The sequence below is a fragment of the Squalius cephalus genome (genome assembly GCF_949319135.1).
Source record: "Squalius cephalus genome assembly, chromosome: 5".
NCBI lineage: Eukaryota > Metazoa > Chordata > Actinopteri > Cypriniformes > Leuciscidae > Squalius > Squalius cephalus.
The window spans coordinates 16,982,539-16,998,514 of NC_137126.1; the positions used below are offsets into that span (position 1 = coordinate 16,982,539).

Below are 15,976 nucleotides of genomic sequence, written 5' to 3' on the forward strand. Positions count from 1 at the left end.
TACGTCATTGGATAGAAATAAAGTGGAGGGATCTCATCCTGAAGACTTTAAATTCACATCTTTGGGGTAGTTGAGGACCTTGTTTGTTAATAATGCATGTTTGTAAGCTTCCTTATATTTCATGTTTGAGGTTTTTATACTAAAAAAAAGTTTTTCAACAAACATTATTTTACTCTTAAAGTCAGGATGCAACTGAATAGACTTTTCTTCCCTTTTTCTTCCTTTCTTTCTATCCAAGTGAACAGCTTCTCCAACACGGAAAACTGTGGGGCAGGACTTGATTTTGCCAGTATTGTAAATGAAGTATAATAAATTGAAGACCAATAATAAATATAACAATAGTGGTGCAAGGATGACATATTTTCGGAGACCAAAACCCGAAATGAGTTAGCCTTTTAGCACTTCCAGTTTCAGCTAAAAAAAAAAAAAAAAAAAATTCCTGAAGGTGACATTTTTTTTAAGTTTCATGTTATTATTTCTATTTATTTTATTTTATTTATTGTATGTTTCATTTATATTTCTTTAGATGTTTTGTGAACTACTTTTAATAGACTTTCTTGTTTGAAAATGTATACTTTATTGCCTTGTTCTTCCTATCCTGTTTTCTTAAGTGTTTTTTTTTCTTGTATCCCCTGTATTTTGACTTCTGCCGATTGTATTCATGCTTCAAAATTAATGAAAAGTTGTGATCATTTGTGAAGATTATCATGATGAATAAAACGTGATCTTATTTTCTGCAATAATCCAAAAAGCCAATGGAAAAATCCTATTGGGTTTTTGTTGAGGGAACCAGGGTGATGCTAACTTCAGGGTTGGCCTATACAAAACCTGCATCCTTTTTTTTTTTTATCAAAGTTCTGTAATTGACCCTTTTCATGGACTGTGATGATGCGTTTTTACGGTCATCAGCATAGTAAATCTTGCAAAGTTTTATATATTTTCATTTATGTACATTTATAACACTTAGTATTGTATTACCATCATCAAATAACAAAAAAAACACGCTGCTGTGAGGGTGTTTCTAATAAAGTGGCTGTGGGAGTGATGGTAAAGTTGACATCTTTCTTTCTTCTGACTGCCTTTATCAATCTCTCTCTAGATCTTTTTGAAAGTTGTGAAAAGATGGTTGTTGAGTTTTTCTTTTGCTATTTCAGCAAATGGGACCACAAAAAAATATATTTTATGTATTCTCTCATTCACCGCTGTAGAATTTTACCCAACTACGACTTCCGCTTCTGTGAAACCAAGTTGACTTTACTGTAAAACCAAAACCGCTTTTGTAAAACACCTCTCAAGAGAACACATATGTGGCTTGAAAATGCTACTTTAAAATGCTCTATCACTGGTGCTGTTTTATTTTTAGTGCCGTTCAGGATTGATTTGTTTACAACAACAATTATCACAAACAGTTTTTTTTATTAATGCAAGAAAACACAATTACAATAAGGCAATGCAAAATCACATAAAATCCCTAAAATACAGAGCACAACTCTGTAGAAATTAAACAATTATTACAAGAAAAAAAAAAAAAAAAAAAAAAATTATATATATATATATATATATATATATATATATATATATATATATATATATATATATATATATATATATATATATATATATACACACACACACACACACACACACACACACACACACACACACACACACACACACATCCAGGTCTTCTAATAGTTTAAATTTCTTCACTTTTCTAATTTTTCAACAATTTTTTTAAATTAATAAAAAAAAAATAATAACTTTGTTTTAAGGCACATACATTTATGAATATAAAATTTCCCCAAAATATTCTACTATGTCCCAGATAGCAGACCAACACTGAATCAACATTGAATCAATGTGAATGCATTAACCAAAAGATCATTGAATCAATGTTTAAAATTTAACATTGATTTTTCATCAGGTTTGCACCCTGAAATAATGTTATTTCAACGATGAAAAATAGATCAAGATGGACATAAAATCTATAGCCTATTTTTTCAACCTTAATTAAATCACTTATTTAACATTGAATCAACATAGAAACAATATCAAATCAATCTTTCTTTATGTACAGCAGGAATCTATGCCATTTAATTGTCTGTTTTTACTCCTCAAAAATGTAGGGATGCAATTAATATGGTTTTGGATAAAAAAGTCTCTCAAAGTAAACAACTTTAAACCTTCAGTTTACATGCAAATGTTTTTATTTATGACCCCAGATTGTTTGAACAGGAATTAACACCACATTCACGTACATCTTCCATTATTATACCAAAAGTTATGTCATTTTTTGAAAATTAAGAAATTAAATGTAGCCTATTGTAATTTTAAGCCACTCAAATGTCAAACCAAAAGGTTCTACTAATTATACAGTCAAAAAACAAATGTACTTCTTGTTTCAATTTCAGAATCACAGAAAGTGCAATTATTGTGATCCATATTAAATCTATATCTAAGAAGTTTTAAGGATGGGTATTGTACTTCCTTAGCTTTGGGAGGTATTAGGAAAGATCCATAGTTCTTAATTTATTAATATAGCTCTTGGGAAAAAATTTGAGTCACATAATTTCGACTAGCTTGATTTGGAAATGTGTCTTGGGTTAATAAAGTTCTTATTAATTTGTTTGGAAACTAGGCCTAGGCTACTCATGACAAAATCCAGTCCATTTATTTTTAAAGATGGCAGATGAAGAGCTTCAGTTACATTGGGGGCTGCATTTCTAACCAACAGAGGAAAGGCCTTTGGAATACAATTCAAAACCTTATGATATTGCTTATAATCACATTGAAAATGATACTTTTCACAGAAAGTCCTGTGAAATTATCACAAACATTGGAACGATAATTTCAGTATGCAATGCGCCCCCAGTGGCTGGAGACGGTATCGCAGTATCCAGCGCTCATCACCGCATCGCTCCCGCAGACAGTGGTGAAAAGAACAGGCAGGGAGCAGCGCGTGGAGAGGACGTATGTCCATTCGCCAAGGTGCCTGGAAAATTAAAGGAAACGCATCAAAGAACAGCTTTTAGATATTGCGAGGCCTGCAAATTAGGTCTCAGTTCATGGTCAATCACACCATTTTTAGTCACTGTGAAATAGAGCCTATTATTTATCTCACACGATGGGCAATCGGGGAATGGAGGACTTGATTCCTCTGGTAAACAGACTGCAGGATGCTTTCTCTGCCATCGGACAAAATGCCAACATGGACCTTCCTCAGATCGCGGTGGTCGGTGGCCAGAGTGCTGGGAAAAGCTCGGTATTGGAGAACTTCGTTGGGAAGTAAGTGGACAGCATCACTCTACATCCATCGTGACATCCACTATCCCTGTATCATTAATTGCTCTTGAACGGGACACAAACATTTTCAGTTATCACTAAGGCTATATAATGCATGTGGACCAAAACCAATGTTATAATAATATAGAAAGAATATTATCAATGACAGTGAGGAGCTCATCTGTTTTTAGGCAGGTTACGCTTATAAAACAGGAGAATTTGTTATACATTGATGCTTAACTGACTAAATACATTTATTTGACCATGATTTACTTAATGTAAAACTTAATGTAAAACATGCAAACTTAACTCAGCCTCTCGACATGGACAACCGCTTTTGGCAGCAGCCTCGTGAAGGAGAGTGACATGAATGATGCTCATGGCTGACGTGTGTGTCCTCGCGAGGCCATCATACTAGCGAGCTGCCTCTTCACCAAACAACAGCATTCTTGGGCATCATATGAGCGAGCGAGCTTATGCATATTAGGAAGAGAAAGGATCTTTGTGTGAAGTGTTGTGTAATATTTACGGTCTAGAGTAACAGCTAATTACGTATACCTTAGATAATGTTATTATGTTTCCATTAGATTTTCATGGTTTGGTTGAAGATAAACACAAGATATAAAGGCATTCAGAGGCCGCTGTGATAAAAGGGACCTAAGTCCAAGGTTTAATGTTCACTGGTCGCTCGTATCGGGTGTCAGAGGGTCATATGTGAGCCACAGGGCCTATCTTCCCTGCTTTTTGTTTTCTGTTCACCCTAGTCCCTAGTCGAAATCTTTGAGGAATGCTGATGGAATTTTGTGCATAAATTGGAACCAATAGTATTAGGACCAAATAACAATCCTTTAAAGTTATAGTTCACCATGACATCGTTTACAAACCACCATGTTGTTCTAAACTTGTGATGATTGCATTTCTTTCTTTCTTTTCTTTATACAATGAAAGTGAATGGTGATTGAAGCTGTCATTCTGCCTTTTGTGTTCCATGGAAGAAAGTCATACAGAACAACATTAGGCTGAGTATGTCAGGGTTTGGTGAAGGATGAGGATGAGGACTCAAATGCAGAGCACTGGGCTTTTTATTAATAAAAATAAAACAAAAACAAACAAAATCTACCCCGTGGGGGAAAACAAGACAGACAACAAGACAGGCAGAGAGACATGGCAGGATAATGACACATGAGGGTACCTTAGGCCCTGTTTGCGTTTTGGTCAATCAGATCACAAGTAGATGAGGGAGACACATACCCGTTTAAACCTGGTGTTTTAATTCATCTCTTTTGTCCCCTTTCAACCACTTCTGTACTGATTTCTTTGAGGAGAGGGTAAATGTATGTTTTCTTTCGATCTAATGGGCAAAATAAGCTCGCACAATTTACATATGAATGCGAAAGGAGACGATAAAAAAAAAAACATACGGAGAGCAGCAGCTCTCATGTTTCTCAAGACCATGGAATGGTGAGAGTGCTTGGGTACGATTTTCATCTTACCAAATTTGGGTCTTTAGCCGACTAAGTTTAAATCCCGTCAGCAGGCGGAGAGAAAGTGTTTTTTTTTTTGTGGCTTTTTAAACAAATTCGACCACATGAGCGTTTACACAACGAAATCAATCCGACCGAATGCATTTTTGACTACTTCTGGAAGTGGTTGAAAGTGGACAAGCTCAAAACATTTTAGACCCCATTTACACCTGTATTTAGCATTCTCCACTTGGGATGCAAATGACCAAAACGCATCTTAATACCAGGGGTACACAGAGGACAGTTGGGGAAAGTTAACCGATAATAATCAGATAAGACAATAGACAGGAGAACAAATGGCATAAAGAAACAAACATGAAAACAAACCAGGCACTCACAAAACACGAGACAAGTGAATAAACACACAATGCGCTCACACGAGAGACAAAACATGGAGCATGAGAGTCCGAACCCCAACGCGCAAACTAGACGTGAGTGCCGGGATCCGAACACCACACTCTGAACAAGAAACAAGGCACAAAGAGAGCGCACAGCTCGACCACACTCCAAACCGCACGCTCACACAAAGAAAAGACAATACAGGAGTGTCAGGGCTCTGTCACAAAACCAAGAATGAACCAGGCTGAAGTGACAGAACCCTGACAGAGTTAGACCTAAATTATGACAAAATTTGAATTGTATGTGAACTGTTTCTTTATAGGATTGTTTTAAGATTGTGCTGAAACTGAAATTGCTATTTTTCATAATTAAGCATAATGTTGCTGGTATGTAAATAAATAAATGTTTAAAAGTTTGGGGCCTGTAAGATTTTTGAAATCTTTCACCAATGCTGCATTTATTTGAGCAAAAATGTAATAAAAGAGTTATATTGTGAAATATTATTACAAATCAAATGAACTTTTTTCAATATATTTTAAAATGGAATTTCTTACTATGTTGGAAAAAGCTGAATTTTCAGTCTTCACTGTGACATGATCCTTTGTGCTCAAGAAGAATTTGTTATTAATATCAATTCAGAAAACAGTTGTGCTGCTTAATATTTTTGTGATACATTTTCAGAATTATTTGATGAATATATAATAATATATATTTGTAGCAAAGTCTTTACTGTCACATTTAATCAGTGTAATGAATCCTTGCTGAATAATTACTTTTAAAAACATAACTTATTGACCCCAAATGAGTATGTTAATATTAGAAGGTTAGTAGGAGAATTGGATTCTTGTTGTCTTATTGCACGTCTTATTCTCTATAAGCCTAAATTTGCCTCACGCTTCTTAAACAGGTTTACTTATTAACATCCTTTATCTCGTAACAGCATAATTATTTTGTGTCTGGCACTTAGCCTGATGAGCTCTGCTTGTTTTCAGGACCAAGGACAGTTCTTTAAAAATATGTGGAGGTGGCTCTGTCTTGATTTAGTTACTATTATGTCATGAACCAAGTGGCCACACAATTACTTGTACCCTATTGTATTTTTACTGATCTTTCCAATTCCGATTTCCGATTCCAATTCTTATCGATTCCCAGTTTCGATTCCGATATGGTAAAAAAATAAATGAATAAATTAAAGTCAAACATTTAGATATTAAACACATTTATTCTGTTATTATTATTTTTTTTGCAAAACATTCTGTTGCAGCTGAATACCATAAAAAATAAAAATAAAAAATCAGCAGCAACTAACTAATATTCTAGATTAACTAATATAAATTCCAAACATTTTCAGTAATACAATAAGAATAAATAAGCAAATTAGCAATAGCACAAATAAATACAACTTAAAGTTCAGATAGATTGTTGAAATGAAATAGAAATTGTTTGTAACATTATAAATGTCTTTACTGTCATTTTCTATCAATTAAATTAATCTTTGCTGAATAAAAGCATGGCTGAACATATGGACGTTGTGGCGTAGTGTAGTGTCTCACAGAAATAGATTCCAGAAATGTGTGTTGACTGTTGACAGATTCAATTTGTCTGATGAAGACACACAGGCATAACCGGGCCGTGGCAACGCGACACAGTGTCTCATTCCTCTCTCAGAGAACCAAGTTACATATGTAACCAGAGACGTATTGACGATAACCATGATATTTCAAATGAATAGGACAGGCATGATAATATTATACGCTGGTTGCCATTTGTCATAAAACACTAGCAGTCACAGCACGCAGTCGTCGGATATGACAGACGAGACACTCTACCCGCACTCAAAGAAAGTTATCCTGCCAGTGTGGAAGTTCTTTGAATTCCACGAAAATGACTCGTTAATTAGCCCAGTCTGCAGGACTTGACGATCAACAGTGAGAGCAAAAGGGGGCAAAACCACCAACCTCTTCACCCACCTCCGCCGCCGTTATCGTTCAGATTTGGCCACTGTACAGAGAGTAAGTTGCCATTATTTTGCTAGTCCTGAAATAGGAAATGTTACATTAACCTGTTAACTGCTGACACCTTTCTGTGTGTTATTATATTTACATCCCTCTGGCTTTAATCCAAAAGTGTGCTCATTTGGATAGAAACATGGATTATCCTACATTTACTTCAAATATCTTTAGAAGCAGTCTTTTTTTTAACCCCAAATAGGATGATGTGAGCAGTATGGAGCGCTAAACTCTCACATTTAATTAATGTTTCAGTCATTCTCGATGCTCAAGGGTGCCCTTGCACAGAAAGTCCACAAGTGAGACTCATGAGTAATAGGGTATTTTCATAAAGATAATGTATATTTATATTGCAATGCCAATCGACATAGCCTTTATTACTGTATATAATACTATAATTTCTTTTTCATTTCTATTCTATTTTTCAGAATTTCTATAGATATTGCAATTTATCATCAATTCTTTTGGCCACGATAATCGTGTATCAGAAATATCTGATATCATGACAGCCCTTGTTAATGCTATGGGAACTTAAATACCAACTCCTCCACTCCCTGGGAAGAGCCTGCCCACGAGTGACCTTTGTTGAGTGCCGACTCTGACTTGGATCAACCCTCAAGGACTCGAGAACCTGGGGTTGAATCAGTTTCTAATCTATAAAACCTGATAAATGTGTGCGGAGAGGACCAACCTGCTGCAGCACATACATCATAAAGTATTATACCCCTAGCAAGTGCCTTGGAAGAGGCCATACTTGTAGTGGAGTGAGCCCTGACCTCTAGAGGCAAAGCCATACCACACACATCAGTAATCCAATGCGAGATGCGCTGCTCGATGACCGCATTTCACAGGCTGTTCGGACGTCGAGAACCGCACCCCAGCCTGTGAGAGAGGCATCCGTCACACGCCCCTAGTTCCAGGCCTCTGTTGAGGAATCCTGGTGTCTTTCAAAGCTGAAGAGAATGATGTCCACTGTGCGTGGCTTTTACGACTCTGGAAGCATGATTCAGAGGATGGAAACCTCTGCTCTTGAGTCAGAATTGACGAGGTCTTATGTGCTGTAGACCCAAAGGAATAATGTTGGCTGCTGCTGCCATAATGCCTAGCAGCCTTTGAATTAGCTGAACGGAAAGCTGTTGGACTAGCTTGACGTCTCTAGCAGTGGTTAGGATTGAATCTACACGTGCAGGAGACAGATGTGCCTGTATCGTGGTCGAATCCCAAAAGAAGTGGTTCCCTTAAAAAGTGGTTTCTTTGTTTTAGAGTAAGCACACTCTTTTCTTGAGATTCAAGCTGAGCCCCAAATACTTCATGAGCATGCACAACATCTCAATGTCATGCCACTAGCTCTTCCGACTTGGCTAATATCAATCAGTCATCGATATAGTTGAGTACACGGATGCCCTGAGGTCACAGAGGAGCCAGCGCAGCATCTATGCACCACAGCATTGGTGAACGTGGATGGGGACAGAGCTTGGCCAAAAGGAAGTACTCTATATTAGTAAGCTTTGCCCCTGAAAGCAAACCTGGGAAACTTCCTGTGTTCTGGCAAGATCTCAATTCCAAAGAATGCGTCCTTTAGATCTATAGTCACAAACCAATCCTTGAACCTGTATGTCTGAAGAGTACGGTTCAGGCCCTGTATATCTAAAATTGGATGTAAACCTCTATCTTTAATGGGCACTTTAAAATACCAACTGTAAAACCCTGTCTCTTTCTGGCAGGGGTACATGCTCTATTGCCTCTTTTGCCAGAAGAGTGCACAGTTCCTCTTTGAGGAATACTTTGTCTCCTTCCTGGCACACTTTCGTTCCCACCATGCCTTGGAAACGAGGCGGGAGGCAAACTGAACTGGACTGAGCCCGAAGTGTCAGGACTTTTTTTTGGCTGCCATCGTGAAGATCATTTCTCTTAAATCGGATCTACCCTTAGGCAAGCTGAACTGCTCAGATCTCCCTGCCCTCCTGTCCTGTCCTCCTGTCGAGGGAGGGCTCTAGGGGATACGCTTTATCCTTTGTTTTAAGGATATTCAGGGTTATTGGTGCTCAGACAATAACCTGACCCTGAATATCCTTAAAACAAAAGAACTAATTATGGATTTCAGGAAGCACAGACAGAACTACACCCCCCTCCTCATAAATGGAGATCGGGTGGAAATTGTCACCACCTTCAGGTTTCTGGGCACACACATCTCTGCTGACCACTCCTGGACCTACAATGGGGCGGCAGTGGCTCAGTGGTTCATGTAGGTTGTCTACAAACCGGAAGGTTGGTGGTTCAATCCCCGGTTCCACCTGACCAAGTGTCGAGGTGTCCGTGAGCAAGACACCTAACCCCAGCTGGATGACGAGCTGGATGGCACCTTGCATGCCGCCGTCGGTGTATGTATGAGTGGGTGAATGTGAGGCTATGTAAAGCGCTTTGGTGGCCATAGGTCTGTGAAAGCGCTATATATAAATGCAGTCCATTTACCGTGCAGTTTACAACCATTTACAATATGGTTAAGAAGGCTCAGCAGCGGCTACACTTCCTGCGTGTCCTCAGGAAGAAAGCTGCTGCTGTCTTTCTATCACTCCTCTGTGGTGAGCATACTAACACACTGCTTAAGTGTGTGGTATGCAGGCTCCACAACTGAGGACGGGAAGGCGGTGCAGAGGGTCATTAACACTGCCCAAAAGATCATCGGCTGCCCTCTGCCCAGCCTGGAAAACATCTCCACATCCTGCTGCCTCAGGATAACCAAGGCCATCACAAGAGACCCCTCACACCCTGCCTACCCCCTGTTTGATCTGTTGCCCTCGGGGAGACGCTACAGGTCAACCAAATCCCACACCAGCAGGCTGACGAACAGCTTTTTCCCCTGGGCCATACGAACTGCCAATACCCATGAACACTCACACACATAAGCCCCCCCCTCCAATCACCCCATGCCGCCCTGAAGAGCAGACAATCAGCTCACCTCCCCCTACCTGCACTCTTGTAATAACTACAGACACTTTAAGATTTGAACTTTTTATTAGATTTTATGTATATATATATATATATATATATATATATATATATATATATATATATATATATATAAAATCTAATAAAAAGTTAAAATCTTCAAGTGTAAATATATATATATATATAAAATCTAACAAAAAGTTAAAATCTTAAAGTGTAAATATATATATATATATATATATATATATATATATATATATATATATATTACATTCTGTTTGTATATATTATTATATTATTGTTGTGTCTCTATTTTAATGAGAGAAAATCGCTCGTTTAGCCTGTTTTGTCTTTTGTCCTGATGTAGCCTACGTTGTTTCTTGTTTCTTGTTGTTTTTCTTTTTTGTGTGGTGCAAAGGTAGCTCTGTGGGAGCACCCTAAATTTTGTTGTACCTCCACAGTGCAATGACAATAAAGGCTATTCTATTCTATTCTATTCTATTCTATTCTATTCTATTCTATTCTATTCTATTCTATTCTATTCTATTCTATTCTATTCTATTCTATTCTATTCTTTGGCTTCTGCTCTTTCCTATGTCTGTCAACTTATTGTACCTCAACTTTGACTCCTGGTCTTCATTGAGTATATTGGTCTCTTTATAAGGTCTTACTATACTTTCCCTGATATGGCGTCACACACTTTCTGTAAGTCAACCCTACCATTGTACAGAATAACTACTGACTGATTTCACAGGCACACAACACAATGGAGGGTTGCAGACACGTGCTCAAAAAAACATATGGCTTCTGAAGACAAAGAAGCTGTTTCTGTCATGTATTTATAGAATGGTGAGGCGCTCCACTACATCCCGACACGACATCCACCGGATATATAGCATCAACGCTAAGGTGCGGCATCGGGTTCCACTCAAAAGGACACCACCTTAGGCTAATTTAAGCTTTTTTTTCTCCATCAGGGGTGTTTTAGGGTCAAAAGACCCTAAATGTCCCATCCCAGTGTTTGTATTTGTAACACAGAGGGATGACTCATTTTTTTTTTTCTTTTCTTAATTATCATTTTGCCTGTGTTAATGCCAACTGCATACATTTCGGCACAAATGTATATTTTTATTGGAATTTTACTATTTCACCCCCATTTCCTTTAATAAATCTACTTTACACTAGTAACACAAAATAGTTACACTCAGGACCTTAAGGAGAAAATGTCCCCATTGACACCCATTAAAACTGCAATTTTTAATCCCAGGGCCATTTAACTCTAAAATTATAAAGTATTTGTTAATAGGCTTTCATTCATGTTGGCAAGGCTTCAAAAAAAAAAAAAAAAAAAAAAAAAAAATGTTTTACCAGATGGTGCCATTTTCTCAGGTTTGCCCAATAAAGCAAATACTCACTTTATTCCTGTTTTCCTCTTCTGCATATTAAAGAACCAATTTGTTACATTATCGGCTATAATTGTGTGGGTGTCTAACCACTGTGTATACTTCGCTGGCTTCTAATGGGGAAAATTTGGTACTGCACCCAAACAAAATCTTACTGAAAGCTCATTTTTTGAGATATCAACCTCAAATTTAGAATAACAACTTATTTAGATGTATGGCTTTGACTTTCTAGTAGATTTTGAGTTTAACATGTTTTATAAAATATATTTTATATAAAATCATTTTCATAAATAATTTTTATAAATTTTAACCTCTATAACTTTTTTGTTTTGTTTCACTTTTCAAACTTTTTTTACCTAAACAATAATATGAGACCAAAATGAGACAAAAATGAGACTTTAACAAACCTAAATCTGTTTACTTTTTAAATATCTTCCAAAGAAGAAAATTCTTTATTTATTTATAGAATGAATGTGAATTGGGTGCAATTTTATTTTGAACCCCATTGACTTTCATTTTATGGAAAACAGTTCTTCAAAATAGCTTTGCTTATGTTTCTTACTTGATTCATTTCCTCACAGACAAACTGCTCTTTGGACTTAGAATCAGTTGCAGTGTATCATACAGTTGAACGAACATGAGCTCATCCACGCTGACACTTATGGTGCAATTTATTGGACAGATGTCTATATGTCTATATTATGAATGAGACATAGAGTTTTATAACAGTGGCACATGCTGATTTGCCCTATCACCATGGTGACTTGACGATCAATTTCATTATGGTGCAGTCCGGCGGAAAGCAGCTTGTTATCACAGCTGCCGTATGAATGTCATTAAACAGCCTGCAAGAGCAGATAAGACACTGTAGCTGCCTCCCAATTCAGAGGCTGCATCCTTCAAAAGGCCGCATTGGAAGGCCGATTGCGTCACCGCGGCGCGACGAAGGCTGTCCCAATTCGAAGGCTCCTTCAAATGCGGCCTCCAAATGCGTCTTTCGTTTCCTGTGAAATGAAGGATCCAACAGATGGATCCTTTGCGGCCATTGCGCGCCAGTGATGAAGGGATTTTTTTTCTAGAGAACTTGCCTAATTACACTTTTAAACATAAGTATGGGGTTTCAGCTTACCTGAATATCTAATGATACAAATGTAAAAATAAAAATAAATTTTAAAGCGGTCCAAATGTTGACTTGTATCTTACTAATATGCAATTATAGTTTATACTCTTTATTATATACATAAATGGACCATGGTAAACGTATTTAGACAGTTTGTGAACCCTGTTTTGTTTTTAGTTGAATATAACTTTTAAAAAAGTCCAGTATAAACGTTACTGCCACTCATCAACGGCAGTTGTTACGGTTTCTAGGCAACAAGAACAGTCCTCCTAAGGCTAGACCATATCATTTAACAACTCCCGGTCCGACCTTTGCGGCCTTCGAAGGATGCAGCCTCTGAATTGGGACATAGCTTGTGTGTGTGTCTGTGTGTCAATAATGGGAAGTGCAGAATTAAGCTGGTCATGTGTCCTAGTAAACGTTAGGTTTTAGTTTTAGGCTGCTTTTAAAAAAAAAAAAAAGTGGCCACCTATTTTTTCAGAGGTCATTGTTCTAACCCTTGAATCAGTCAGACATCAACAACATTACAAACTTTAGTTTGAAGCAAAAGATAAATGAATAAATAAAAATCGGGAATGCATTAATCAGAAGTGACAGTAAAGACATTTACATTGTTACAAAAAACAATTCATCCATTCATCAAATATTAAGCAGTAATAAACAACTGTTGAGCACAAAATCAGCATATTTGATTATTATCATATTATTATGTGACACTGAAGACTGGAGTAATGATGATGAAAATTCAGCTTTGTCACTAAATTACATTGTAAAATATATTAAAATGGAAAGTGGTTATTTTAAATTGTAACTAATTATATTTAACAATATTACTGTTTTTACTGTATTTTTGGGAAAAATGCATAAAAAAAATCTTACAGAGACCAAACTATTTAAACGGCAGTGTATATACAATAGTGACCAAAATAATGTGCGGAGGGGATAAAACCGTAATTTAAACGAAAATATGAGGAAAATATTTTAGATCTTTAAAACATTTTAAAAATGAGGGAAGAACAAAACACTAAACTTGGTTAAGGCGTTTATTTTACAAAACTATTTGGCAAAAACAAAGAAAAAAGCTACTGAACTAAAGCTACAGGTTTTATTTTTATTTTCAAAAGTATCACGAATAAAACATTTGACTCCAAGCACAACTACGCATTATGCGTACAAAATTTGTAACAAATTTGTAACAATATTTGAATAAAGGGTGAAGATGTCAATTTTCCTTGGCCGGACATCACTTTTGGCCACTACTGTATATATGCATTTGTGTATGTATGTACTATATAGGCTATGTATTCCTTGAACTGCATCTTGCAAAATATGGGCTGTATGGATATGGACAACAACTAGAGCACTTAATTAATTCATAGCAGTCCTAAAATAAACAGTCTATTGCCCTATTTACTAATTATACAAACATCCTCATCACACTGCAAACTATTTTTTAAAAAATTTTTAGTATCTGCCATTTTGCAGTTTATTGGATAATCAAAGAAGCTGATCAGAGATAATATGAGAGGCTATTATGATAGGATACCTGTATATAACCATCATGATTGCTTTATTATTTTATTACATAATTGGACTGTAAAAAAAAAAACACAAATTAAATTAGCTACCTAAAAAGTTAGATTGTGAGATTAGATCGTGAAGAGGCTATTTTAAACATCCAGTCTTGGAAATCCATAAAAGCTGTGGTCAGTAGTGAAATGCAATTACATGTTTTTTTCTTTCTAAGCATAACCACTAATTTTGGAAGCACTTCTGCCTAATGGCCAGAAACTCATACAGCGCTTTCTCACACACCTTTCTCCAACCCTGTCTCCAAATGTCTCATTGCTAAGGAAGGCTTATAGTTGCAAATATACAGGCAACATCAATGTATGAAAAATTGCACTAATGCCTCTAAAATCTAGAACAAGTACAACAATGGGTTATGCACACAGCTGCTAGAGCAGCACTAGCACTGGCATGTTTTTAATTAAGTCAGTACATCTGGTTTTCATGATGAGCTGTTTTTAGTGTGAACATACACTTAGAGTCATCATTAGATTAAAAACTGAGTTTTTATTCACATTATTTAATTAATATTACTTTTTATTGACTCATAAAAGCAGTTTTAAACATAGCAGCATGACTTATTTTATTATTTTATCATTTTAATTGATTATTTCTACTTCAGATTTAAAAAGAAAATGTAATATTACATGGTCTCTCCATGTTATATTTGTATGCTAGAAATGCACTTTAATACAGTCGTTTGCATACAAAAACAAAATTTGACTCAGTGAATGCTGCCTCATCTTCTTTTTTAGGGACTTTCTGCCTCGTGGCTCTGGTATTGTCACTCGGCGCCCCCTAGTGCTGCAGCTGGTCAACTGCCCTACTGGTAAAAATCCTAGAAGAACCCTAAAAAAACAAACTCTCTAGCAGGGGTTCTCAACTCTGGCTCTCAAGGTCCACTTTCCAACAGAGTTTAGCTCCAACCTTGATCAAACTCACCTGCCTATCCCTGTGTTTGAAATCGACCCCTATACTCTCATTCAATATTCCCTGAGTATCCCACTGAGTGCGCTGGAAGGGCTGCCGCTTTTGCATAATTTGTGCTCGCTGTAATTATTTGAAACTTAGCAAACTGGCTCCAGTAGTAATGAAAAGATTATCTTTAACTCCGTCATGGAAACTAGCATGTTTAAACCTTAAAGGAAAAGTTTACTTAAACATGAAAAGTCTGTCAACATTTACTCACCCTCAAGTTGTTTCAAACCTGTATGAATTTCTTTCTTCTGCTGAACACAAAAGACACTTGATGGACCCCATTGACTTCCATAGTAGAAAAAAAAAATACTATGGAAGTCAATGGGGTCCATCAACTGTACAACTTTCTTCAAAATATCTTCTTTTGTGTTCACCAGAAGAAAGAAATTCATACAGGTTTAAAACAACTTGAGAGTGAGTAAATGATGATAGAATTTTCATTTTTAAGTGAACCATTCCTTTGAGGCTACAGTCTGTACATTTTTGTTGTTCAAAATTTACTTAATTCATATAGTAAATGTACACATCATGAATCCATTTTCCAAACCGTGTTTTTGTCTTATCTTGAATCACTATGGTACACCTATAATGTTGGTGTTTATATTATGACTATTTTAGATTGGTTGGGGTCATACCGCTGCGGAGTAGCACAGTACCTGCATGACTTGGCGTAGACATAAACAGAGAGAAGTAGCTCTGGCTACAATGTTCTTCAGCAAGATGCATGCAGTTCTGTTTATTAACCGCTAGAGCGCCAAACTGCAGCTTTATTTAAACAACTTAATAATCAAGTAAAAAGGAATT

At 36.6% G+C, this 15,976-nt stretch overlaps 1 protein-coding gene across 9 annotated transcripts in view; it reads left to right on the forward strand.

The window, feature by feature from the left end:
* Nucleotides 1–2,887: 2,887 nt before the first annotated feature.
* Nucleotides 2,888–15,976, forward strand: part of dnm1b (dynamin 1b) — a 51,871-nt gene continuing 38,782 nt past the window's right edge. For 8 of the 9 annotated variants that reach the window (XM_079870661.1, XM_079870657.1, XM_079870658.1 and 5 more), the window contains exons 1-2: nucleotides 2,888–3,285; nucleotides 14,950–15,023. In XM_079870661.1, coding sequence (XP_079726787.1) covers nucleotides 3,125–3,285; nucleotides 14,950–15,023 — 235 coding nt within the window. In that variant the 5' untranslated portion in view covers nucleotides 2,888–3,124. The remainder of the gene's footprint in view (nucleotides 3,286–14,949; nucleotides 15,024–15,976) is intronic. The other variant, XM_079870665.1, reaches the window with a different exon arrangement.